This window comes from Leucoraja erinacea, chromosome 12 (assembly GCF_028641065.1).
Source record: "Leucoraja erinacea ecotype New England chromosome 12, Leri_hhj_1, whole genome shotgun sequence".
Taxonomy (NCBI): Eukaryota; Metazoa; Chordata; class Chondrichthyes; order Rajiformes; family Rajidae; genus Leucoraja; species Leucoraja erinaceus.
Window position 1 is genome coordinate 9,070,299 of NC_073388.1, and position 27,134 is coordinate 9,097,432.

At 43.7% G+C, this 27,134-nt stretch overlaps 1 protein-coding gene across 1 annotated transcript in view; it reads left to right on the forward strand.

Annotated features, from left to right (window-relative positions):
• The window catches only part of LOC129702047 (SH2 domain-containing protein 1A-like), a 38,988-nt gene extending 12,446 nt beyond the window's left edge, over nucleotides 1-26,542 (forward strand). Inside the window, exons 2-4 of the mRNA XM_055643569.1 lie at nucleotides 16,096-16,159; nucleotides 22,237-22,354; nucleotides 25,432-26,542. Coding sequence (XP_055499544.1) covers nucleotides 16,096-16,159; nucleotides 22,237-22,354; nucleotides 25,432-25,478 — 229 coding nt within the window. The 3' untranslated portion in view covers nucleotides 25,479-26,542. The remainder of the gene's footprint in view (nucleotides 1-16,095; nucleotides 16,160-22,236; nucleotides 22,355-25,431) is intronic.
• Nucleotides 26,543-27,134: the final 592 nt, after the last annotated feature.

Genomic DNA, 27,134 nt, shown 5'->3' on the forward strand with positions numbered 1-27,134 from the left:
AGGCAGCAACTCTACCACAGCGCCAATGTGCCCTTTGTTATCTTATATATTCACAGCACGGTGAAATTCTGTTGCATCTGTGTATTTATATTCTATGCATTTCCAGTTGTACTCAGCAATTATATAGGTACCAGGAACTGCAGATGCTGGTTTACAAAATGAGACACAAAGTGCTGGACACAAACTCACCGGGTCAAGCAGCATCCCTGAAAAAAATCGATAGGCGACGTTTCGGGTCAGGACCTTTCTTCAGTCTACTGATCTTAAACGCCACTTATCCATGTTCCAGTACTCCAGAGTACTCCAGCACTTATATTCTATAATGGCCCCCACAGTGGTAATTCCAGTCATGTTATTCATGGTGACAAAGGCTGAACGCTAAGCAAGATACAAGTGTAGAGGCCATCAATAGATGTTATTTACCGATAAAAATTCTGGAAGAAACATTCAATCAGACAATGGTTAGAATGTGAAACTTACCTGGAGTAGTAAAAAGCATCAGGGCTATTAAGGAGATATCAGAGAAGTTGAAGATTACCTGAGGGAAAGATGTGGGGATCCATTTTGATGTGATTGCAATTGCACAGCAGTCGGTTTAGGGACTTTCTATTGGATTAAGTAGATTGAACAAGGCAAAACTTTCACAAAATAAACTCAGTGTGATTGCCAGCTTGATTTAGCCCCTCTACCCTTCCTGTTTTAGAGTTGAAAGCACAGCATGGGCCATAGATATACACTATCACTCTCCACATGGTGAAGCATTGTTTTATGCAATACTTATCACATTCTGCCACCCAAATTAAAACAGACAAATGTTAATAGGAGAGTGTTGTGTAGATTATATATCTTGATTAGACACCCTAGGCAAATGTGAATTTAACGTTGAATAACCCAAATGGATGTTGAGCATAATTTGTATCTGGTAGATCATTTAAATGTGTGTCTTGTACAACTTTGCATTTGTCAAAGTGATCTTTCATTGTTGCATCTGTGCTAATTATTGTAATTCAATAATTTAATTGTTCCGTTGTCAGCACACATGGTAATAAACCACTCTTGACTCTTGACAAATGAGAAAGTACTTCATGAGTGCAGTGCAATTGGAATTGCAGGCACATCTCAGTCCTAAATGGCCTACCCCTTATTCTTAAACTGTGACCCCTGGTTCCGCACTCCTCCAACGTCACAAACAATTTTCCTGCATCTAGCCTGTCCAATCCCTGAAGAATTTTATATGTTTCTATAAGATTCCCTCTCATCCTTCTAAGTTCCAGCGCAGTCGACCCATTCTTTCATCATATGTCATAGAAACATAGAAACATAGAAATTAGGTGCAGGAGTAGGCCATTCGGCCCTTCGAGCCTGCACCGCCATTCAATATGAACATGGCTGATCATCCAACTCAGTATCCCGTACCTGCCTTCTCTCCATACCCTCCGATCCCCTTGGCCACAAGGGCCACATCTAACTCCCTCTTAAATATAGCCAATGAACTGGCCTCAACTACCCTCTGTGGCAGAGAGTTCCAGAGATTCACCACTCTCTGTGTGAAAAACTTTCTCCTCATCTCGGTTTTAAACGATTTCCCCCTTATCCTTAAGCTGTGACCCCTTGTCCTGGACTTCCCCAACATCGGGAACAATCTTCCTGCATCTAGCCTGTCCAACCCCTTAAGAATTTTGTAAGTTTCTATAAGATCCCCTCTCAATCTCCTAAATTCTAGAGAGTATAAACCAAGTCTATCCAGTCTTTCTTCATAAGACAGTCCTGACATCCCAGGAATCAGTCTGGTGAACCTTCTCTGCACTCCCTCTATGGCAATAATGTCCTTCCTCAGATTTGGAGACCAAAACTGCACGCAATACTCCAGGTGTGGTCTCACCAAGACCCTGTACAACTGCAGTCCCAAGGAGTTTGTCCGAGGTTATATTCAAATGGGGTGATAATAATAATAATAATATATTTTATTGTCATTGCACATAAGCGCAACAAGATTTGGAATGCAGCTTCCATCCGATGTCATGACTTAAATAACTAATAACATTTAGATTTAGATACCCCGAGAACATGGATTGTAAAAAGAACAGTAAAACAGTCAAAACAGTTCAACCAGACTAAAGTGCAGATGTGTCTGTGCGACGTGACCATCTGTGGGAGACAGTCCATGGGGGTGGGGGGCACTCAGCAGGGCCGGTTCCGAGCTGCTATAGCTCTGGGGATGAAGCTGTTCCTGAGTCTGGAGGTGCGGGCGTAGAAGGTTGCGTTGTTGAAATGCTTCACTTAATGCTCATAAGCATAAGGAAATGATCTATCAGATAGCAAGGTACACAAAAATGCTGGAGAAACTCAGCGGGTGCAGCAGCATCTATGGAGCGAAGGAAATAGGCAACGTTTCGGGCCGATACCCATCTTCAGACCGCAATGTTGACTCATGTTGGTTTAAGTTGATTGCCTAACAGCGATGATTCCGACATGAATGCTTAATGAATGACATAGGAGCCAAACTAAGGCACAGTTGTGTGCATGGCCCCATGATCCATCTTATGACCATACGGGATTATCCTGGTTAAAACGCTGTTCTTCCTAATCGTCTCAATTTTGAAAGAGAAGGAAGTATTTTCTGCAAAGTGAAAAGAATTAGTTATGTTCAATTTGCAACCATAGCTTTCACAGCCACAGGATTTCCTGGTCCATTGAGCCACAAAATGTGACGTGGCTCATACACGTGGCTTCATACACCTCTATTATCTGAGTGTTAAAAGAACAATTGTGAAAAACAAATTTTAGAAACAAACTAAAACAATTGTTTCATTCGAAGAAGAGCTGTAAGTGTATCACACGGCCAACACTCATTCATCATCCGCCAATTTGAAATTGTTCATTCCATCTTTCACATGTTAGATATGTGAAATGTTGCGTTAATGCACTTGGGTGCCTGTCCAACATTGGGACAATCACATTATTGAATCATAGAGTCATAGAGTGATACAGTATGGAAACAGGCCCTTCAGCCCAACTTGCTCACACACGCCAACATGTCCCAGATACACTAGTCCCACCTGCCCACGTTAGGTCCATCTCCCTCTAAACCTGTCCCATCCATGTACCTGTCTAACAGTTTCTTATTTGTTGGGATAATTCCTGCCTCAGCTACCTCCTCTGGCAGCTTGTTCCATACACCCACCACACCCTTTGTGTGAAAAAGTTACCCCTCAGATTCCTATTAAATCTTTTCCCCTTCACCTTCACTTTAAACCTATGTCCTCTGGCCCTCTACTCGATTCACCTACTCTGGGCAAGAGACTCTGTGCATCTACCCGATCTATTCCTCTCATGATTTCATACACCTCTATAAGATTTACAAGCATGTTGCCTATTGAGGTATTTTGCTTCATGGGACTGATAACAAATGCAGAAGAAACGTACGATTTGCATTCTGATCTAATTGAATGATTCTGATTGTAATTAATTTATTGGCCAAGTATGCCAAACATACAAGGAATTTGATTTGCCAACAGTCATACAAAAAAGGATTTGAGTATAGGAGCAGGGAGGTTCTACTGCAGTTGTATAGGGTCTTGGTGAGACCACACCTGGAGTATTGCGTACAGTTTTGGTCTCCAAATCTGAGGAAGGACATTATTGCCATAGAGGGAGTGCAGAGAAGGTTCACCAGACTGATTCCTGGGATGTCAGGACTGTCTTATGAAGAAAGACAGGACAGACTTGGTTTATACTCTCTAGAATTTAGGAGATTGAGAGGGGATCTTATAGAAACTTACAAAATTCTTAAGGGGTTGGACAGGCTAGATGCAGGAAGATTGCTCCCGATGTTGGGGAAGTCCAGGACAAGGGGTCACAGCTTAAGGATAAGGGGGAAATACTTTAAAACCGAGATGAGAAGAACCTTTTTTCACACAGAGAGTGGTGAATCTCTGGAACTCTCTGCCGCAGAGGGTAGTCGAGGCCAGTTCATTGGCTATATTTAAGAGGGAGTTAGATGTGGCCCTTGTGGCTAAGGGGATCAGAGGGTATGGAGAGAAGGCAGGCACGGGATACTGAGTTGGATGATCAGCCATGATCATATTGAATGGCGGTGCAGGCTCGAAGGGCTGAATGGCCTACTCCTGTACCTAATTTCTATGTTTCTATGTTTCTAAAGCAACAAGATACATAACCACATAAAAATTAAACATAGACTTAAACAGCCACCACAATGGCGTGTGAGAATCCCCAGGGCACACAGCATAAGCAGAGACCCACTGTCCAATGTCCAGGCCACACACACGCTCCTTCACCGTGATGTGACCAGTTGTACCGACTGCTATCACTCTCTCTGCAGTCCCAGTCAGCACGAACAGTCAGAAAGCCGTCCACACTTGCACTAGACTCCAGGATGTCCTCGCGGAGCCATGTCCCCGCAAAACACCGCGATCACTGCACTCACGGCGCTCCCTCCAAGTCCTCACCACCGCAGGCAGCACATCCATCTTGTTTTTTCGGAAACCTCACATTCCCCACTGTGATGGAAGGCAAATAACTGAAACCTTCTTTCCTCCTTTTCTTCCGCGGACGGGGCGACCGAAACTCCCACAGTCGGGGCGATGGAAACTCCTGCAGGCGGCAATCGAAGTTCTCACGCTCAGAGCGGTCACAGCTCCTGCGGTTGGAGCTCCCGCAGTTGATCCCTAATAAAGGGACCGCCAGCTCAACGATGTTGAAGCCACAGTGCAGACGGAGATACGATGAAAAAGTCACATCTCCGTCGAGGAAAGAGATGAAAAAGGTTTCGACCCAACCCCCCCCCCCACACCCACACATAATACAAAAACTAAAGGTTCACTAAAAACATACAAGTAAACCCAGTAAGCAAAAGAAGAAAAAGAGGAGTCGGGCTGTTGGCGTGGCTGCCATCTATGGTGCCAGCACTATTCATGTTATGCTTGGCCTCAGTTAACCATTTTGGGTTCATAAATCTGTCAATTCCAGCACTAGAAAGGCAGTCACGGTGGCGCAGCGGTAGAGTTGCTCCCTTACAGTGAATGCAGCGCTGGAGACCCGGGTTTAGTCCCGATTACGGGTGCTGTCTAAACGCAGTTTGTACGTTCTCCCCATGAACTGTGTGGGTTTTCTCCGAGATCTTCGGTTTCCTCCCACACTAAGACGTACAGGTTGGCAGGCTAATTGGCTCGGTAAAATTGTAAATTGCCCCTAGTGTGTGTAGGATTGTGTTAGTGTGCGGGGATCACTGGTCGGCGCTGACTCGGTGGGCCGAAGGGCCTGTTTCCTTGCAGTATCTCTAAAACTAAAACTAACAACTAAAACTGAGGTTTCATAAATATGAAGCTCGATTCCTTCAGTATTTAACTATTGTTGTAAATTTAAAAAAAATATATATATATACATTGAAAACTGAGGACTGGCTGTAAACTCTGTGGTTTGTGATTTGTCAAATGATGTATCATTTCCATTGCCCACCAGTTTCCTCTTTTATCGTATTCACTCCTTTTTCAAAGTCTTTATTATCATGCATGTATAGAATCATGAGGGGACTACACAGGGTGAATGCACGGGGTCTTTTTCCCGGGAAGGGGAATCAAGAACGAGAGGACACAGGTTTAAGCTGTGGGGTGAAAGATTTCGTAGGAATATGAGGGGCGACCTTTTCATACAGAGGGTGGTGCTATTTGGATAGCTGACCCTTCTGTGGTTGTTCCCCACAGTTTCCTGTTGGCAATGGCAAATGGTTCATTATGCGGCCTCTGTTTCTCAACATGCTCCATCGTTGATCTTTAGCTGGTCTACTTGCCTGCGAGCTACAGGACTGCTATACAATCACAACTGTACTTAGTGATTGTTGGAAGGAACTGCAGATGCAGGTTTAAACGGAAGACACAAAGTGCTGGAGTAACTCAGCGGGACAGGCAGCATCTCTGGAGAGAAGGAAGGGGTGACGTTTCGGGTCGGCACATTCGGATAGCGGTAACAGGATCGGTCCGAGTCAGCATGGATTTCCGAAGGGGAAATCATGCTAGACAAATCTTCCAGAATGTTTTGAGGATGTAACAATGTAATAATGGACAAGGGAGAGCCAGTGGATGTAGTGTACCTGGACCTTCAGAAAGCCTTTGATAAAGTCTCAAACAGGAGATTAGTGGGCAAAATTAGAGCACATGGTATTGGGGGTGCGGTATTGACATGGATAGAAAATTGGTTGGGAGACAGGAAACAAAGAGGAGGGATTAACGGGTCCCTTTCAGAATGGCAGGCAGTGACTAGTGGGGTGCCGCAAGGCTCGGTGCTGGGACCGCAGCTATTTACAAGATACGTTAATGATTTAGAGGATGGAATTAAAAGTAACATTAGCAAATTTGCAGATGACACAAAGCTGGGTGTCAGTGTGAACTGTGAAGAGGATGCTATGAGGGTGCAGGGTGACTTGGATAGGTTGGGTGAGTGGGCAGATGCATGGCAGATGCAGTATAATGTGGATAAATGTGAGGTTATCCACTTTGGCGGCAAGAACAAGGAGGCAGATTATTATCTCAATGGTGCCAGATTAGGAAAAAGGGAAATGCAACGAGATGTGGGTGTCCTTGTACACCAGTCACTGAAAGTAAACATTCCGGTACAGCAGGCAGTGAAGAATGCTAATAGCATGTTGGCCTTCATAACAAGAGGAATTTGAGGAAGGGCATCCTTGCTATTGAGGGAGTGCAGCGTAGGTTCACAAGGTAAATCCCCGGGATGGCGGGACTGTTATATGAGGAAAGATTGGAAAGCTTGTATTCACTGGAATTTAGTAGGATGAGAGGGGATCTTATAGAAACATATAAAATTATAAAAGGACTGGACCAGCTAGATGCAGGAAAAATGTTCCCAATGTTGGGGGAGTCTAGAACAAAGGGCCACAGTCTAAGAATAAAGGGGAGGCCATTTAAAACTGAGATGAGAAAAAACTTTTTTAACCAGAGAGTTGTGAATTGGTGGAATTCTCTGCCACAAAAGGCAGTGGAGGCCAAAGTTAGATAGAGTTCTAGGAGCTAGCGGAATCAAGGGGTATGGGGAGAAGGCAGGCACGTGTTACTGATTGTGGATGATCAGCCATGATTACAATGAATGGCCGAATGGCATGTTGGCCTTCATAACAAATGGAGTTGAGTGTAAGAGCAAAGAGGTCCTTCTGCAGTTGTACAAGGCCCTGGTGAGACTGCACCTGGAATATTGTGTGCAGTTTTGGTCTTTAAATTTGAGGAAGGACATTCTTGCTATTGAGGGAGTGCAGCGTAGGTTCACCAGGTTAATTCCTGGAATGCGTGACTCTCATATGATGAAAGAATGGAGTGGCTAGGCTTGTATTAACTGGAATTTAGAAGGATGAGAGGATATCTTATGGAACCAAATCAAATTATTAAGGAATTGGACACGCTAGATGCAGGAAACACGTTCCTGATGTTGGGGGAGTACAGAACTACGGGCCACAGTTTAAGAATAAGGGGTAAGCCATTTAGAATTGAGATGAAATACTTTTTCACACAGAGAGTTGTGAATTTGTGGAATTCTCTGCCTCAGAAGGCAGTGGAGGCCGATTCACTGGTGGCATTCTAAAGAGAGTTAGAGATTTAAGAGGGAGTTAGATGTGGCCCTTGTGGCTAAGGGGATCGTATATATAACATATGGAGAGAAGGCAGGTACGGGATACTGAGTTGGATGATCAGCCATGATCATATTGAATGGCGGTGCAGGCTCGAAGGGCCGAATGGCCTACTCCTGCACCTAATTTCTATGTTTCTATGTTTCTAACTCTTTGGGCTAGCGGAATCAAGGGGTATGGGGAGAAGGCAGGAACGGGGTACTGATTGTGGATGATCAGCCATGATCACATTGAATGGCGGTGCTGGCTCGAAGGGCCGAACGGCCTACTCCTGCATCGATTGTGTATATATCTATGAGACGCTTCTTCAAGCTACAAACCTGCATGTCTTTGGAATGTGGGAGGAAACCGGAGCAGCCGGAGAAAACCCGTGCAGTCACAGTACAAACAGCACCCATAGTCAGGATCAAACCCGGGTCTCTGGTGCTGTGAGGCAGCAACTCTACTGCTGTGCTACTGTGCAATTTTGGTTCCAGTTCGATTCTCACTGGATTATCTCTGTGAAAATGTCCCTATTTACCAACATTCCCTGACATTGTAAATTCTGCGTTCTGGAGTAGTACCTCAATTGGTCGTATTAGATCGTTGCATCTTGTGATCGTGTTACTTCTAACTTGTGGTTCATCAAATTGTAACCCACTCCTCATTTGTGGTTTTCATTGAAGGGATTGCAAGCGTCGCCAATCCTATTATTTCTTTCATGCACGAACGCATCTCAATTATTGAGTCTGCTGCTTCACCTCGAATCTATCATTGTCATTGCAATTGTACCTGGAAAGGTTGCCAGATAGTGATTGCAAGATCTGTCTGCTTGCATTACCTCCAGCTGGCAAACCAGAAGGCATTTGAGTGCTGTGCACTCAGAGTCAGAGCTCACAACCAGTGGCTTTCATTAAATGCAGTTCATTAAGTCGACCAAAGAGAAATGCATAAATGGACTGCACAGTGGCGAAGATGTCGCGCTGCAGCTGCCTTACAGTGCCTGTGACCCAGGTTCGATCCCGACTACGGGTGCTGTCTTATTAATCTATGAATAATAAAACTCGACACATTATTACCACATACCACGGCATTAATAAAATATAATTTTGTTTAGTTTTATTATAGTCAAATGTACAGTGAAATGTGTTTTTGTTGCATGCTGTCCAGTCTGTTAAAAGACTATACATAGCAATGTTACAAAATTTTGAGATTTAAAAAAATCAAGTCTGCAATTTATCCCATCAGATAAAGCATAACAATAAGTTTAATTTGACACCTAATTCACTTTCATATCTCAAGTAATAAAAAAGTTATGGCCATTTTCATACCCAGAAATTAGCATCTTGTTCCCTATTGATTTTCTATGGACATAACAAAAAAGCTGTGATCGAGGACAGTCAAAAGCCCATAACCTCCTTAAAAATTAAGAGAACTGAATGAAATTTTCAGTTATCATAGATTGAACCATTCTGAAACAAATATAAAATAATCTTACTTGGAGGACCTGAAATTAAAGCATATAATTAGTTACCCCAATTGTAGCTAATTTCAAACTTCAATTACTAGATCTAAACATCTATCCATTTCTTAATAAATGATTAACGTTTTTAAATAGCCCAAGTGTCCAAATAATATTCACAAATAATTCACAATAAAACATGATTTTAAAATCTCATTTACATTAATTTATAGGCCAAATGGAAGGAATTTAGTGTTCAATTGCTGTAAATTAAAGTCCATTTACGCGCTGGTTTAGAACGTTCACATTGCGCTGGATTTGTGCCCCCAAATGCCCAGAAAAATACTGCGGGGTACAAAGAGCCCAAAATGAACTATTCGCTATAGAAAACTTTATATACAGGGTTCTTAAGAAGCCCCTTTTAATGTAAAAATAAGGTACATACCTTTAATTGTTTGCTTTATAAAACCCTGGGGCTGCGAGAGGTTGCGGGTTGAGAGAGTGGTTTTTAAACTACTATAACTATTATACAAGGCCATAAAATCTAATAATACCTTTTGCGACGGGGTCTTTCAGCGATTTTCCGTCAATGATTTACTAGGCTGAACATTTTCGATTGCAACAGCCTAGTAAAAATCGCGTTTTAAACCCGCCCCCTCTAAACAGCGCCAAAATCACACACACGGGGTAGGGCAGATGCTCAGCCACGATTCAGGTAGGCTTTGTAACATACCTACTATACATGATCATAATCAAGCTGTCCACGGTATACAGACACAGGATGAAGGGTATAATGTTTAGTGGAAGATAAAGTCCTGTGAAGTCTGATTAAAGATAGTTCGAAGGTCTCCAATGGGGTAGATAGGAGGTCGGGACCGCTCTCTAGTTGATGAGAGGATGATTAAAGGGCCTGTCCCACTTGGGCGTCATTTGCGTGTCACGCAGGTGGCGCGCGAAGATTTTGTGAATCCCAATATGCTGGGTCGCCGTGCGCGACCGCACGTCACTGCATACGTCACCACGCACCATGCTCGCGTAATGCACGCCATGCGCGCATCACGAGCAACGATGTTGCGTAAATGACGCGCAAATGACGCCCAAGTGGGACGGGCCCTTTAGTTGCCTGATAAATGCTGGGTAGAAACATGTCCTTGAATCTGCGTTTTCAAACTTCTGTACCTCTTGCCTGATGGGAGAGGGGAGAAGAGGGAGTGACCGGGGTGAGACTGGTCCTTGATTATGCTGCTGGCCTTGCCGAGGCTGCGTGAAGTGTAGATGGAGTCAATGGAAGGGAGATTGATTTGTATAATCACTGGGCTGTTTCCACAGCTATCTGCAGTTTCTTGCAGTCTGAGATGGAGATGTTGACTTACATCTAAGCAGTTGGAAAGTGGTTGTAGCACCATCAAGGGGACCTATGGGATCTGCAGTGCAATGTTTCTTGTGGGTTGTGTCTTTCTTTTGAACAACGTACTGTTCAGTCCATTCACTTTTCAGTAATTTCTTGTTGAAGGCGGCACAGTCAACGTGAAAGCCAACACACTCAGACCAAATAACCTTCATTGTAGAACCACCAATGTACAATATGACTGATCGGTTGTGGAACCTGTTTTAATGATGGTAGTGTCTTGTCTAATGGGAGCTGTGCGGCTGGAGGGCACGGTGGAAACTTACCCGACTTTGCCAGATCAAGTGAGTCATGAGTGTTTCATTGGCATACGTACCAACGACAGAGCAGTGAAATGCTAGTATTACATACCTGGAAACACAATGCACACAGATAATATATAATGAACAAACTTTCGATAACCTCAATAGTTGTGCAAAAAACCCCCCAAAGTTTAATGTGTCATTCCTAATGTGTCACTGTATGTTATGTTGTCACTTGCGGGCGGAGCACCAAGGCAAATCCCTTGTATGTGAATACTTGGCCAATAAACTTATTCATAAACTTATTTATTCATTCATGCATTCATTCATTCAAAGTCCTTAATGAAACCAATGACCATCCATAGTTCATAGTTGAGGTTCATGTTCGTGTTGTTTCGTGTTATGGTTGTTGGGAAGAAGCTCAAGTTATTCAGACTCCTATTCCTTCTTTCAGATGATAGTGTTATAAAGAGAGCATAGCCATGGTGGTGAGGGTCTTTGATGACGTTGAGTACCTTTTTTGAGGCAGTGTCTCCTAAAGATCCCTTCGATGGTGCAGAGGTCAGTACCCGTGATGGACTGGGCTGTGTCCACCAAACTTTTCAATCTCCTTCATCTCTGGGGCTTCTGTACCTGTCTAAATGTTTCTTTAACATTGCAACAGTCCCTGCCTCAACTACCTCCTCCAGCAGCCGGTTCCATACATCCACCACCCTTTGTGTAAAAAATGTTAGCTCTCAGATTCCCATTAAATCTTTCCCCCCCCTCACCTTAAACCTATGTCCCCTGGGTCTCGATTGCTTTTTTACTTGATCTATTCTGACCTATCTTGCTTAGTACGGGTGTCAGAGGTTATGGGGAGAAGGCAGGAGAATGGGGTTATGAAGGAGAGTGAGATCAGCCATGATTGAATGGTGGATTTGACTTGATGGGCCGAAGGGCCTAATTTTCCTCCTATCACTTATGACCTTATGATCGCATGATCTAATTAAAAGTGACATCATCGATGCATCTTTCATAAGAACATAAATTCTTCATAATATACCTGATAAAACCTCATTAAGAGAACACTTTGTTGACCTGTCTCCAGTGTTGGCAAGGTTTGCAAAATCCATGCCTAACACATTATGTGCAGTGAACATTGCATGCGTGTGGTTTCTATCAACGTGAGGAAGCTTTTTCACACCAGACACCACACGGCCATTGTGGAGTGCAGCAACTCAGACGATGGGTGACCAGTCTCTGCTACTTCAGTATGAATGCTCGCTTGTCGGTGAGCCATTTAACACGTAGGCAACTTTCCTCTCAAACGCACACGAACAATCGGATCGAAACGTAGACCCATAGAAACATAGGTGCAGGAGTAGGTCATTCGGCCCTTCGAGCCAGCACCACCATTCAATATGATCAGGGCTGCCCATTTAAAATCAGGAACCCCGTTCCTGCTGTTTCCCTATACCCCTTGATTCCTTTAGCCCTAAGAGCTAATCTAACCCTCTCTTCCCTCTTCATTTGTCCACCCGTTTACCCATCCACTCCTTGACCCCTCAACCTCCCCAGTGCTCTCTGTTCCTGAATCCCTTCACTTTGAGTAGGAAGGAACTGCAGATGCTGGGTTAAACCAAAAATAGACACAAAAAGCTGGAGTAACTCAGCGGGTCGGGCAGCATCTCTGGAGAAACGGAATAGGTGACGTTTCGGGTCGAGACCTTCATTGGGCTGTAGAAGACTATCCCAACGTGGGAGGTGGGACTAGTGTAGCTGGGACATGTTGGCCAGTGTGGGCAAGTTGGGTCTGTTTCCACGCTGTATCACAATATGCCTCTATAATACATTACTGTTACAGCGTGAAAACAGATCTTTCGGCCCACCGAGTCCGCACCGACCAGCGATCCCTGCACACTAACACTACCCTACAAACATTAGGGACAATTTACATTTATACCAAGCCAATTGACCTACAATCCTGTTGTTCTTTGGAGCGTGGGAGGAAACCGAAGATCTCAGAGAAAACCCGTGCAGGTCACGGGGAGAACGTGCAAACTCCATGTTCCAAACTCGAAGTTTGGATCGATCCTGGGTTTCTGGCACTGTCAGGCAGTAGCTCTACCACTAAGACACTGTGCTGCACAAGGTTGGAAGCTACCTAAGTGGAACATGAGATGCCGTATCTCCAGTTTGCATGTCAGCAATTTAATGTGTAGTGGCACCTCATGTTTGACTTAGGGATCACGCGCTTGAATCGGATCATGAATCAAAAACACTTACATTAAACGTGCAAGTGTCTGAGCCGCCAGCAGTAAACTTGAGCGCACTTGTTCCAAAATACCACTGTGTAAATCAGGCTTTGCTATGAAAAGAACAGCCGCATTATTTCAAAAACGCATAAATCAAATGCACCTCAAACGCGAGGAGCCCATGATCAGCTTCTGCTACCAATCATTTGCAAAGTTCAGCGGTTTATTGCCAGTGCAGAAGAGGATAACCTCCTTATTGTGATAAACTGGACAGTTTTAAGATCAGTAAAGTCCTCAGACTTTCTAGCACACAGTAAACCTGGTGTATCATAAAAGCCAGAGTCTGAAATACATCTGTGGCGGAGAATTCCACAAATTCACAACTCTCTGGGTAAATACATTTTTCCCCATCTCAGTCCTAAATGGCCTACCCCTTATTCTTAAACCGAGACCCCTGGTTCTAGACTCTGCCAACATCGGGAACATGTTTCCTGCCTCTAGCGTGTCCAAATGCTTAAGAATTCTACATGTTTCTATAAGATCCCCTCTCATCTTAAATTCCAGTGAATACAAACCCAGTTGACCCATTCTTTCATCATATGTCAGTCAAGCCATCCTGGGAATTAACCTGGTGAACCTAAGTTAAACTCTCTCAATAGCAATAACGTCCTTCCTCAAATTAAGAGACCAAAACTGCACACAATACTGCAGGGGTGGTCTCACCAGGGCCCTGTACAACTGCAGAAGGACCTCCTTGCTCCTATACTCAAATCCTCTTGCTATGAAGGCCAACATGCCATTTGCTTTCCTGAACAGCCTGTTTGCTGTACCTGCATGCTTACTTTCAGTGACTGATGTACAAGACTACCCAGGTCTCGTTGCACCTCCCCTTTTCCTAATTTGACACCATTCAGATAATAATGTGCCTTCTTGTTCTTAACCTCACATTTATCCACATTATACTGCATCTGCCATGCATCTTCCCACTCACCCATCCTATCCAAGTCACCCTGCAGCCTCAGAGCATCCTCATCGCAGCTCACACTGCCACCCAGCTTTGTGTCATCCGCAAACTTGGAGATGTTACATTTAATTCCCTCGTCTAAATCATGAGTATATATTGTAAATAGCTGGGATCTCAGAACTGAGCCTTGCGCCACCCCACTAGTCACTGCCTGCCATTCTGAAAAGGACCTGTTTATACCTACTTTTTGCTTCCTGTCTGCCAACCAGTTCTCTGTCCATGTCAATACCCTCCCCCCATGTTCCCATCGTCACTTTCAGGAATATCTGTAGTTGAAAATGCAGTCTCATGAATTCCGTATCAGTGATTACATTACAAGCTAGTATGTGAAACATTCATTGTCCACTAATATAATGAGCCGCATGAATGAAAGGCTTTATCGGTTACACTTTGTCAACTCTCGAACCACGGGAAGAGCAAAAATGGTGAGATGAAGGAGATTGTGTGGACACTAAAAGCTAACGCGCCAACTGGGAGGAGTAAGTCGATGTGCGGCACGGTGGTGCAGTGGTACAGTTGCTGCCTTACAGCGCTGGACACCCGGGTTTGATCCTGACTGCGGGTGCTGTCTGTACGGAGTTTGTACTCTCTCCCCGTGATCTGTGTGGGTTTTCTCCGGGTGCTCCGGTTTCCTCCCACACTCCAAAGATGTACAGGTTTGCAGGCTGATTGGCTTCGGTAAAATTGTAAATTGTCCCTACTGCATGTAGGATGTTGCTGGTGTGCAGGATCACTGGTCATCGCGGGCTCGGTGGGCCGAAGGGCCTGTTTCCGCTCTGTATCTCGAATGTAAAATAATGTAGGTAGACACAAAATGCTGGAGTAACTCAGCGGGTCAGGCAGCATCTCTGGAGAAAAGGACTACGTGGTGTTTTAGGGCGGAACCCTTCTTCTGACTGAAAGATGGAGAAGGCAGGAAGATAGAGAAGTTGAGGATGCAGAACAGTTCAAGAACTTTGTCATGAGAGTGGAAGGGCGTAATTTCTCTCAGATCCTACAGAACTGGAGTGAAAGGAGACTTTAGGAAGGGGATGAGGAGGAATTTCTTTAGCCAGAGGGTGGTGAATCTGTGGAATTCTTGCCACAGACGGCTGTGGAGGCCAAGCGGTGGGGTATGTTTAAGCCGCAGATTGACAGATTCTTGATTAGTCAGGGTGCCAGGGGTTATGGGGAGAAGGCAGGAGAATGGGGTTGAGAGGGAGAGATAGATCAGCCATGATTGAATGGCAGAGTAGTCTTGATGGGCTAATTCTATTCCTATGACTAAAGAACTTATGAAAACAAATCATGTTGAATCCTGAGGGATTATCCAAGAAGATGTCCTCTTCTGGCTCGATAGACATAGGTTTAAGGTGAGGGGAGAAAGATTTAACGGGAACCTGAGGGGTAATTTTTTTTACTCAAAGGGTGGTGGGTGTATGGAACGAGCTGCAAGAGGAGGTAGTTGAGGCAGGTGCAATCGCAATGTTTAAGAAACATTTAGATAGGTACATGGGTAGGGTAGTTTTGGAGGGATATGGGTCAAATGCAGACAAGTGGGACCAGTTTAGATGGGGCATGTTGGTCGGCGTGGGCAAATTAGGCTGAAGGGCCTGTTTCAATGCTGTATCACTATGACTCGATGGCTCTATGGTTGCTGAGGTCACAGCTACTCAGTTAAGTGCTCACATTTGTGAGATCTTGTAACACATCAATAGAGTAACACGTTAAAACTGGTTTACAGTGCAAACTTCTACTACCATTCTGGAGAGGCCACAATTGAAGTTGACTGTGTTTCTTGGACTTTTATAACACCACTCTGCGGGTGTCAGGGGTTATGGGGGGAAGGCAGGAGAATGGGGTTGAGAGGGAAAGATAGATCAGCCATGATTGCATGGCGGAGTAGACTTGATGGGCCGAATGGCCTAATTCTGCTCCTAGAACTTACGAACCACTACAATGGTACAAATGTGTTTTTCGATGGAAGAAAAACAGATTCACATAAAAAAACATCTGATAAAATGTGAAATTAATGTGTTGAGGCTGTTTTACTTTGTTCTTTAAACAACTGCCTTTTGAGGTAATTAAAACCCAGTTTTCTATTTGACAGATGTTCCGGGGTAGTTTACACATATCGTGTGTTCAAGACGCCATCAGATTCGTGGACTGTTGAAGTAAGAGAAATTTACTTTGTAAACAAAATTTGACAGCACTGTTTCCATTCAGTTCGAAGAGTTGGTCTCTCACTGTATATGTGGACGTTTAGGGTATCGAGTTCAAAGCATGACAATGTTAAATGTTGTTACTTGTAAGGGTTTTTGCAAAGCATGACCGGGGTACTGATTGTGGATGATCAGCCACGATCACATTGAATGGCAGCGCTGGCTCGAATGGCCGAATGGCCTACTCCTGCATCTATTCTCTATGTTTCTATGTTTCCAAGTAATAACAGAGTGAGGGTGCTTTCTGCAGACCCGGTAGTTCTTGTCCGGGAGAGTGAAAGGCTTGGATAGACTGGACATGGAGAGGATGTTTCCACTAGTGGGAGAGTCTAGGACCACAGGCCATATCCTCAGAATTAAAGGACGTTACTTTCGGAAGGAGATGAGGAGGAATTTCTTTAGTCAGAGGGTGGTGAATCTGTGGAATTCATTGCCACAGAAGGCTGTGGAATAGCCGTTCAGTCAGGGATATTTTTAAGGCAGAGATAGATAGATTGTTGATCAGTACGGGTGCCAGGGGTTATGTGGAAAAGAAAGGAGACTGGGGTGAGGCGGGAGAGATAGATCAGCTGTGATTGAATGGTGGAGTAGACTTGATGGGCCGAATGGCCTAATTCTACTCCTATCACCTATGAATCTTAGGAGGTTCGATCATCCCGATGAGAGGGCTTGTACATCGGGCTGTCCGTAGGGTCAAGGCCCCAAACACGGGTGAACAATAGGAGGAAGACTGAATGAGCTTTATTGCCTTCCATCATGGTGGATGTTTATATTAAGTTCCATCTTTCCTTTTAATTGTGTTGTGTTCTTTTTTAATTGTATGGTTACATGGTAACTCAAATATCACTGTGCCTTAATTGGTGCATGTGACAATAAATGTGAATGTGAATGTGAATCTGAACTTGTGAACTTACAAAGTGTGGTTACGTATGGTTTTGGCAGAACATGATCGGCTAACCCATGTTGGGTAAGACCAGAGAGAGGCTGTTTTCAGCAGACGTGGTATTTCTTGTCTGGGATATGATTCCCCTGTTGGATTTGGCAAGCAAATATTTCGTGCAAGCACTAAAGGGTAAAGATGACCTAAGAAGGGTGCTTAAGGTTTAGAGTTCAGTCTTTAGTAATACAGCGCGGAAACAGGCGCCTCGGCACACCGGGCCCGCTCCGACCGGCAATCACCCTGCACACTCGCATTATCCTACACACTGGGGCCAATTGACATTTTTACCAAAGCCAATTAATCTACAACCTGCACGTTTTTGGAGTGTGGGAGGAAACCGGAGCTCCTGGAGAAAACCCACGTGGTCACAGGGAGAACGTACAAATTCAATGCAGACAGCATTGATTGATTGAACCCGGGCCTCTGGCGCCGTAAGGTAGCAACTCCACCGCTGCGCCACCGTGCCGCCCAGAATTATATATACAAATGCATATATTCATCTTCCTCCTAACTGCGGCCCCACCCAGCACGACTTGGTCCAATAGCGATGAAATGATCTAAGATAATAATTTTTCAGTATTAGAATGGTCTAATTGACCATCTCATATCATTTTGATTGTCCCATTAAAGCAATAACATTACATTCTGAATGGTTTACAGAAAGATAGAATGAGATTCAGACCTTATCGTGGTTTGATCTTCAGCAACTTTGCAATTCATTACTGAGCTAAACATATATCCACTGGCTTAATTCTTACTCAAATTTATCTCTTTAATTCCTGCCGTGAATTCACTGTTTCTATTAATCAGTCCTATTTATCTTCCCATTATAATGTAGCTTATTTAAATTCTGTAAGTAGATGGGGTAAAGGGCAGAATCATTTAATATGCTCTGGAGAGCAGAGGGACAGTGGGGATTTTCAACTCAATAAATAAAGATGCTAAATAACGTGTTGGTGGAAATTATTGTCTGCTGAGCCTCCATTAAATTTAACGCCAGAAAAGTCAGCATCATTGCAGTTGATGATATAAAAAGAACAAATACAGATTGCTTACATCATCTAGTTTTTGCAGATATTTATACCCCACACACAACTAAATTCCATCCGCACCAACGTCAATTTTCATCCTCTTTAAACTATTCCCCAAAATAGCTGCCACAAACACAACTTCTTCACCCAGTGGGTTGTGAATCTGTGGAATTCTCTGCCCCAGAACGCAGTGGAGGCCACTTCTCTGGATGCTTTCAAGAGAGAGTTGGATAGAGCTCTTCAAGATAGCAGTCAGGGGATATGGGGAAAAGGCAGGAACGGGGTACTGATTGTGGATGATCAGCCATGATCACAGTGAATGGCGGTGCTGGCTCAAAGGGCCGAATAGCCTACTCCTACGCCTATTGTCTATTGTCTAAAATACTTACGCAAAATACCAAGTGCTGGAATAACTTAGTGGGACAGACAGCCTCTCTTTGTTTTACTCAAGATTCTCGCATCTGCAGTTACTTGCAGTTTGTGTTTCATTCCAGATTCCAGCATCTGCACTACCTTGTGACCCAACTGCATTTCTTTGTCTCTGTACTGTACACTGACAATGACAATTAAAGTTGAATCTGAATCTGAATCTGAATCTGAATCTGAAAATACTTACTTAGCTGCACGTCAAACGTTTTTTTTTTTCAGTTCAACCATGTGTTGGTGGGTTTTACATTCTGACTTGCCCCTGGGTTACATATTTCCCAATCTACCCCCGAATTGACTCATATTGATCATGCAGTATGAAGACATCTTTGGAGGCGAATAAAGAACTACCACTGACTATCTTACGCTCGTTACTTTCATTTCGGGTATTCTACAACATTAACTCTCGCGCAGAACCCGATATTAACATCAGATGAAGGGCCCCAACTTAAAACATCAACTCTCCATTTCACTGATGAGTTCCTCCTTTTTCTCAAGCTTCCGGTTTGCATCTGAGAAAGATGAACTGCTTAGTCATTCCTGGTCATAATAATAATCTCACAGTTCTGGTTGAAATTTTTTTTTTGCAATTTCTCGGTAGATGGGACTAGGGGAGAATAAGTGTTCGGCACGGACTAGAAGGGCCGAAATGGCCTGTTTCCGTGCTGTAATTGTTATATGGTTATATGGGTGTGCAAGCAAAGAATTTCACTGCGACAATACAGTATTCAATGCAATTCAATTCAATTCTGCAAGACAGTAAAAAGAAAAAAAGCTGCAAAAGAAAACAGGTCCAATGTAGTGCAAGAGGTGATTCATAACTTTCTGTTGCTGTCCCACATTACCCCGGACCTCGTGATGTGGGATTTCAGGCTTTCTACTTTCTGTCCAACGATGGGAATCAGGATAGATGTCGGGAAGTCGTGTTGAAGTTATTTAAGGAGTTGGCGAGGCCACATTTAGAGTACTGTGGTCAGTATTGGGCACCATGTTGTCAAGCTGGAAAGGGTGCAGAGATGTTGTCAGGACTCGAGGGTCTGAGCTATAGAGAGAGGCTTCTTACATCCCAGAGGTATGAATATTGATTTCTCTAATTTTAAATAACCCTTGCTTCGTTGACATCATTTTTTGTATCCGCTCGTTATCACCTTTCCCCACAGCCAACAATGGACCATTGTGGGCTCCATTTGTTCTTGATCACCATTGCTGCCGTTGATTTGTTCTTTTCATAACTATCATTCATCTGTTCTTTGCACCTTTCTTGATTAGTACGGGTGTCAGGGGTTATGGGGAGAAGGCAGGAGAATGGGGATAGGAGGGAGAGATAGATCAGCCATGATTGAATTGCAGAGCAGACTTGATGGGCCGAATGGCCTAATTCTACTATTCCTTATGACCTTACGACCTTATGACCTTATGACCACTTCATACCTCTAGTTTCCCTCTCCCTTGACTCTCAGTCTGAAGAAGGGTCTCGACCCGAAACATCACCTATTCCTTTTCTCCAGAGATGCTGCCTGACCTCACTGAGTTACTTCAGCAATCTGTGTCTACCCATCATCTTATTCCTTTTTAGTTCCATTTAACCGTGGAATCCTTTCTCTCTCTCTCCGTGATCCTGCAACTGCAGGATTAGCTGCCCCTAATTTTTATTTCACCAGCCCCCCATTTCTGCGCTCCTCCTTTCTGATCATTGTCAGCTTATTTTTTTATTTTTTTTTATATATAATATTTTTATTAGAAGTGATGTCCAATAATATTACATTTCATGTACAACTTCTTATTTTTAATTTAATAGCAAAGACGAAGAGTAAGAAAAGCAAGAAATAGAAAGAGCTCTCTAGCTCGAGAATAGCTCGAAAAACAAAACAAGAAGGTGATGTGACATAAGCTAAAATAAAAAGAATCGAGAAGAGAAAAAGAGAAACAAAAGAGAAATTGAGAGGGATATACCTCCTTCGTGTCTTTACCCACCTTTCGCCCGGTTCTGAAACAATTAATTTCAAGGTTGTGTTGCACCATATGCTGGTAATAAGTTGATAAATGGAGACCAAGTCTTTAAGAATTGGAAGATTTGCCTGATAGGACGAATCTCATATTTTACTACCTTGGGTCGTCACAATGTTAATGTGACTTTGTGAATCACCTGTGGATTGTTGCTCGTGTGTTATTATGTGTGAGTGAATTTTTAACTTGCAGGGAATTTACAATAAATTCCGAAGAGTGTTCAAGATGCAGCCGAAAGCAGACGTTAAAAACAGGAAGTGTGGGATGTATTCATGGATTTAAGCACTCGACCCAATTTATATCCCGACTGTTTCAATTTGACTCCTTCATTGTTTTCACTTCCTTCTATATCTTAACCAAATAATTGTTTTGGCTAATTTGTAGAGTTACTGCCTTATAGCGGCAGGGATCCGGGTTGGATCCTTACTACGGGTGCTGTCTGTACGGAGTTTGCACGTTTTCCCTGTCGCTGCGTGGATTTTCTCCAGGTCCACCGGTTTTCTCCCACACTCCAAAGACGTGCAGGTTTGTAGGTTAGTTGGCTTCTCCAAATTGTCCCTGGTGTGTAGGATCAAACGGACTCGGTGGGCTGAAGGGCCTGTTTTCATGCTGTATCTCTCAACCAAGCTAAAATAAACAAGTTTGTCCTCGAAATGCATGTGATAATCCCCCTGAATTGTAGAATTGCATGAAATCATCATGAATGTCACCTGAGCAAAAGAGTTACGTTGCAGGATGTGACTAATGAAGTAAGAGTAATAATGGCCATCAACGAGATTTGTTAGAATAACCATTAGGCCAAGATTTTGTGAGATGTAAAATATGTCTCTTATTAATGTTGCAGTTATAGAGAGATGAGGAATATAGCTGGGTCTAATCTGAGCACCGTGGATTGTCACCTTGTCGTGGTGGAGAAGCTTGTGTGGTCCTGAGATCCTGAGAGCGATGCCGTCTGGAGCGATGCTCCTGGTAGGGCCACCCATGGCGGTAAGGTTGAAGGGGAGCACCAACCAAGACTCAACGGTGGAAACAGGCGGAGGATGATGGCTGACCTTAGTGGAGCGTCACAGGAAGGCGGATGAAGGCTGCAGCAGAAAAGGGTCTCTGTCGTCTTGGACTCCGTGCCATTGGATCCTGACCCAGATCTGTCAAGGACCATGTAGTGGCTGTCTGTGCACCAGTCTCCCCACATTAAACAAAGTCACGCACCGGCGTCCTCCAACCCTGGAGACACCCATGGTCAGCCATGACCGAAGGTGGCTTAAGAAGAGCTATGGAATAAAAGGATGTACCTGTAGAAATGAGATGAGGAGGAATTCCTTGATGAGATTTTCTGTAGAGATTCTTTCAGAGATGATGGTGGTGAATCTGTGGAATTCATTGCCACAGAAGGCAATGGATATTTTTAAGGCATAGATAGATAGATTCTTGATTATAAGGGTGTCAGGGATTATGGGAAGAAGGCAGGAGAATGGAGTCGGGAGGGAGAGATAGATCAGCCATGATTGAATGGCAGAGTAGACTTGATGGGCCCAATGGCTGAATTCTGCTCTGACAACTAATGAACTAATTAACTTAACTTGTGACTAAATTCTCCTTTTCTTTCTTTCCTCATGTGTTCATAGACAGCGCCTGGAGTCCATAAGAGATTGTTTCGAAAGGTGAAGAATTTAATTGCAGCCTACCAGAAGGAAGGTCAAGGTTTAGCGATACCCTTATTGTACCCAGTGTACAAGCAGAAAGGTATCAAATAGTCTTTGCTAAAGTGAATCGTACGTGATTGAAAATAATATTGTTCTTATCCATCCAAATGCATCTTTCGTACAAGTGCGTCTTGATTGATTGATTGAATGATACAACATGTAAACCAGGCTCTTCGGCCCATCAAGCCCATGCTGACCATTGATCGCCCATTCACATTAGGTCCAAGTTATCCCACATTCGCATCCACTCCTTATACACGCTACAGCCAATCTATGGTCCCTGCCTCAACTACGTCCTGTGGCAGCTCGTTCCATATACTCATCATCATTTATTACTCCTATTGATTATTGATGTCTGGTGTTCAGAGTTTATTTATTTTTTAACATTGAATGATTCTTGGGGCTGATGATATTTCATATGTTGCATTTGAGCTGCAAGTGCAAGCTGTTGATCGGTAATTGATATTGGCTAGGCAAGTGATCGCAATGTGTGATAGCTGCTCTTTGCAACTTGCACAATAGATGCAACTGCAGGGTGACCAAGAATGCAAATTTGAGCTAAGTCCAATCTCTTTCATTTTAATAAAATATATCAAAATAATCTTTATCCAGAATAAAAATGATAGACAAAGCAAGAGCGGTGCAAAAATTCTTCCAACATTGTCAGAGGCTTTACATGCATTCACTAGTGTGGTATTGTGGTGTTCGCATAGCATTACTCCCGACAGCTTTGCCACTCAGGGTGGATGTAATGCTGAGGCTCTATAAGACGCTGGTAAGGCCGCATTTGGAACATTGTGAGCAATTTTGCGCACCATATCTGAGGAAGGATGTGCTGGCTCCGGAGTGGGTCGAGAAGAGGTTTAGAAGAATGATCCCAGGAATGAGTAGGTTAACCTATGATGAGCCTTTGTTGGCTCTGGGCCTATACTCGCTGGAGTTTAGAAGAATGAGGGGGGGGGGGGGGGGACTTTAGTGAAACGTACAGAATAGTGAAAGGCTTGGATAGAGTGGATGTGGAGAGGATGTTTCCACTAGTGGTGTTAATCCTGGCTGAAACCGAGCAGCCATAGTACCCAAACATTTATCAGGACTTATGTATTGCTAGGCCATTTTGGTCAAGTTGGTGTGCTCTGTAGATATGGGACAAGCTTCTGAATGGTGCCAGCAAGTCTGTGGTTTAGATCAGTGTTGCATAGTCAATTGACAGATGGATGGGATTTTTGCAGAAGACATCCTAGGAAATGGAAAATGCCTGAGGTTAATTGGATAGATGCAAACTAAGTGTACGTATTGTAAATAATGTTGCAAGACAGTTGCTCTGTTAAGTGTCGATTGGTTGAAATGTTGAGCCCTGTCAGGTTTGTTTGAATCCCAGGGTAAATGTTGCATTATTCAAGGTTCTGTTAGCCTCTTCTGGAAGCTTCACCTGCAACAATGAAAGAAGTTTCTGTAATCGGCCTGTGTACCTGTCAGTAATGTACTATTGTAATTTGTTATACTTGATTGGATTGTAAATATCCCACCCCTCTGTAGTTCGGCCCCTCAAGGTTTGGGGACCTAAAAAAGGCAGCCCCCACGAGATCCGTTGTTGATCTTCTGCAAGAGCGCTTGGGACTGCGTGACCTTTTGGAGTGTCTCTGCTTGCACGAGGCTTAAAGCCTTGGCCAGGCAGATACAAAGATCGAACCTGCAGTGGTTTAGTTGTTCCAGTACATGAATCAGTGTTTTATTGACTCACCTAGACTGGGGGGAAGCTTAGAAACAGCTTATTTACAGTGGGAGAGGCTAAGACCAGAGGCCATAGCCTCAGAATTAAAGGATGTTGTTTTAGGAAGGAGATGAGGAGGAATTTCTTTAGTCAGAGGGTGGTGAATCTGTGGAATTCTTTGCCACAGAAGCTGTGGAGGCCAAGTCAGTGGATATATTTAAGGCAGAGATAGATGGATTCTTGATTAGTATAGGGTTATGGGGAGAAGGCAGGAGAATGGGGTTAGGAGGGAAAGTTGGATCAGCTATGATTGAATGGCCTAATTCTGCTCCTATCACATGATCTTATGATTATGTGGCCCCCTGGGGTGAGATCCCTCTCTTCGTTTGAGGGGCGTCTCCACCAGATGCTGCCCCTCAACATCCAGCTGTGGATGGACCCTAGACTGTGGTCCTCTCCCACAGAGCCTTGGCGTTGGCTGCACCGAGCTTCAGTGAGTCCCTCAGCACGTACTCCTGCAGTCTGCAGAGGACCAGTCGGCAACATTCCCCGACGGACAGCTCGCTCCGCTGGGTGGTCAACAACGCTCGCGCAGACCAAAGAGCGTCTTTCACCGAGTTGATGACCTTCCAGCAGCACTTGACGTCCATCTCCGAATGTGTCCCTGGGAACAGTCCATAAGTCTGAGAGTCCTCTGTTACAGAGCTGTTCGGGATAAACCGTGACAGGGACCCTTGCATTCTTCCCCAGACTCTCATTGCAAATCCACACTCTGCAAAGAGACAATAGACAATCGACAATTGGTGAAGGAGTAGTCCATTCGGGCCTTCGAGCCATCACCGCCATTCAATGTGTTCATGGGCGATCAACCTAAATCAGTACTTCGTTAGTGCCTCCTCCCCATATCCCCTGACTCCACTGTTTTTAAGAGCCCTATCTAGCTCTCTCTTGAAAGCATCCAGAGAACCTGCCTCCACTGCCATCTGAGGCAGAGGATTCCACAGGATCACCATTCTCTGTGAGAAAAAGTGTTTCCATGTCTCCGTTCTAAATGGCTTACTCCTTATTCTTAAACTGTGGCCCCTGGCTCTGAACTCCCCCAACAACCCACAAGAGGTGGGAAACCGTCTCCTCACCAAAGCAGCCGTCCCGAGGGCAGTGTGCGCTGGTAGTGAGGTTACAATGGTGCAGGAAGCATCTGATCGCCCATCTATTCTTTTCTCTTTCATGATCCAGCTTAGATATTGTGGCCAAAGGCACAATTCAGATGAAGTATTGACCAGATATCCATTCATATCACATACCTTCTCATATTTGAACTCAGTTGATAGACTCTGATGATAATTTATGAAACACTGCACATTTTTGTTTGCTGAAATTGTATTTATCTTGTTATTATTCCGCAGGCACTGTAAACGAGGAAGATTATCAAATGATGAAAAGTGCTGAATGATGCCTGCGTTTTTTCAATATCAACCTGAATTTTGACTGAATTCACCAGTAGTGTTTTATGCACCAGTCAATTTGCAGACATCTTCACTGATCATTCATTGACTGTCAGACCCACTATTCAACAATATCATTTTCAGTTTTTTGTTTTTAATTTCAGAGTACCAGATGCTTAATATGCAATTAGTCCTTTCCAAAATAAGTTTGAAGAATATATTCTGTCTTCTATCAGTATACTCTACGAAAAAAAGGAATCTTAATTTTCCATGTATTTATTTATTTTTGCTTCAAACCTGTTTGAGAAGGGACGTCTGCATGTTCTAAATTGTTTCAAGGCAGCTGGTGAGAAGAATGAAGAGTTTTATTGTCGTGCATGTCCCAAAACGGAACAATGAAGTTCTTAATTGCACAGACCAACAGATAAGCAAATGGCAGTACTCTGTAGCTTCCTGGAAAAAAAAAACAAAAATCAGGATATTTTTTTTTTCAAAAGTTGCTTGATGTGTTTTTTAAAATAAAAGCAAGAAGTGCTGACCCTATTTCACTCTCCACATGTGCTAGTGACCTGCAGAGTGTTTGCAGCATTTTCTGTTTAAAATGTGAATACATCTTTTAATACATTCTGAATATCTGTGAATCGTAATGGTGACAGTGTCAACAAAAAACTTTCTTTGAATGGGTGGCACCTTGAATTTATTCAAGGGTTGTCTTGATTTCTTGGTGAATTGGATTCTATTGACATTCCTCCAATGTACTCCTGTCCTGCCTAGAAGACTGAGCAAACACTCAATTTCTCTCAATAACAATAATGTAGGTGCAAATGTCCGATTGAATTACATGTTCCTGATCCCGTCACATCCTGCAAAGAAAGCATGAGTTAAGGGGCTGTCCCACTTGGGTGACCTAATTGGCGAGTTTAGAAGAGTTTGAAAAAATGTCATGTTGAAGACCTCCTTTGACTATGTAGAAAACTTCCTTCAACCGCCTTCGACTATGTTGAAGACCAGCTACAACTAACTTCGGGAAAATTGGACACCGAATAGTGAAGAGTGAAGACGACTTCCTTCAACCTCCCTTCAACCTCCTTTCAACTATGATGAAGACTATCTACGACTACCCTTGACTTGCTTTGACTACCCTCGATTATCTACAACTAACATACAAACCTACTACGACCTACTACGACTAGGTAGACAAAAGTGCTGGAGAAACTCAGCGGGTGCAGCAGCATCTATGGAGCGAAGGAAATAGGCCTATTTCCTTCACTCCATAGATGCTGCTGCACCCGCTGAGTTTCTCCAGCACTTTTGTCTACCTTCGATTTTCCAGCACCTTTGAGGGCCTGGAGCTATAGGGAGAGGTTGAGCAGGCTAGGACGAGGGGTGATCTTATTGAGGCGTACAAAATAGATTGCGTAGCATCCTGCCCAGAGTAGGTGAATGAAGAACCAGAGAACATAGATTTACAATGAGGGGGGAAAGGTTTAATAGGAACCTGAGGGGTAACTTTTTCACGCAAAGGGTTGCAGGTGAATGGAACGAGCTGTCAGAGGAGGGTAGTTGTGGCAGGGACTATCGCAATGTTTAAGAAACATTTAGGTCTTGAGATGGCTGAAGAGGCCAATACTGGAGCCGCAGACATTATGTCTCTCCGTGAGTAG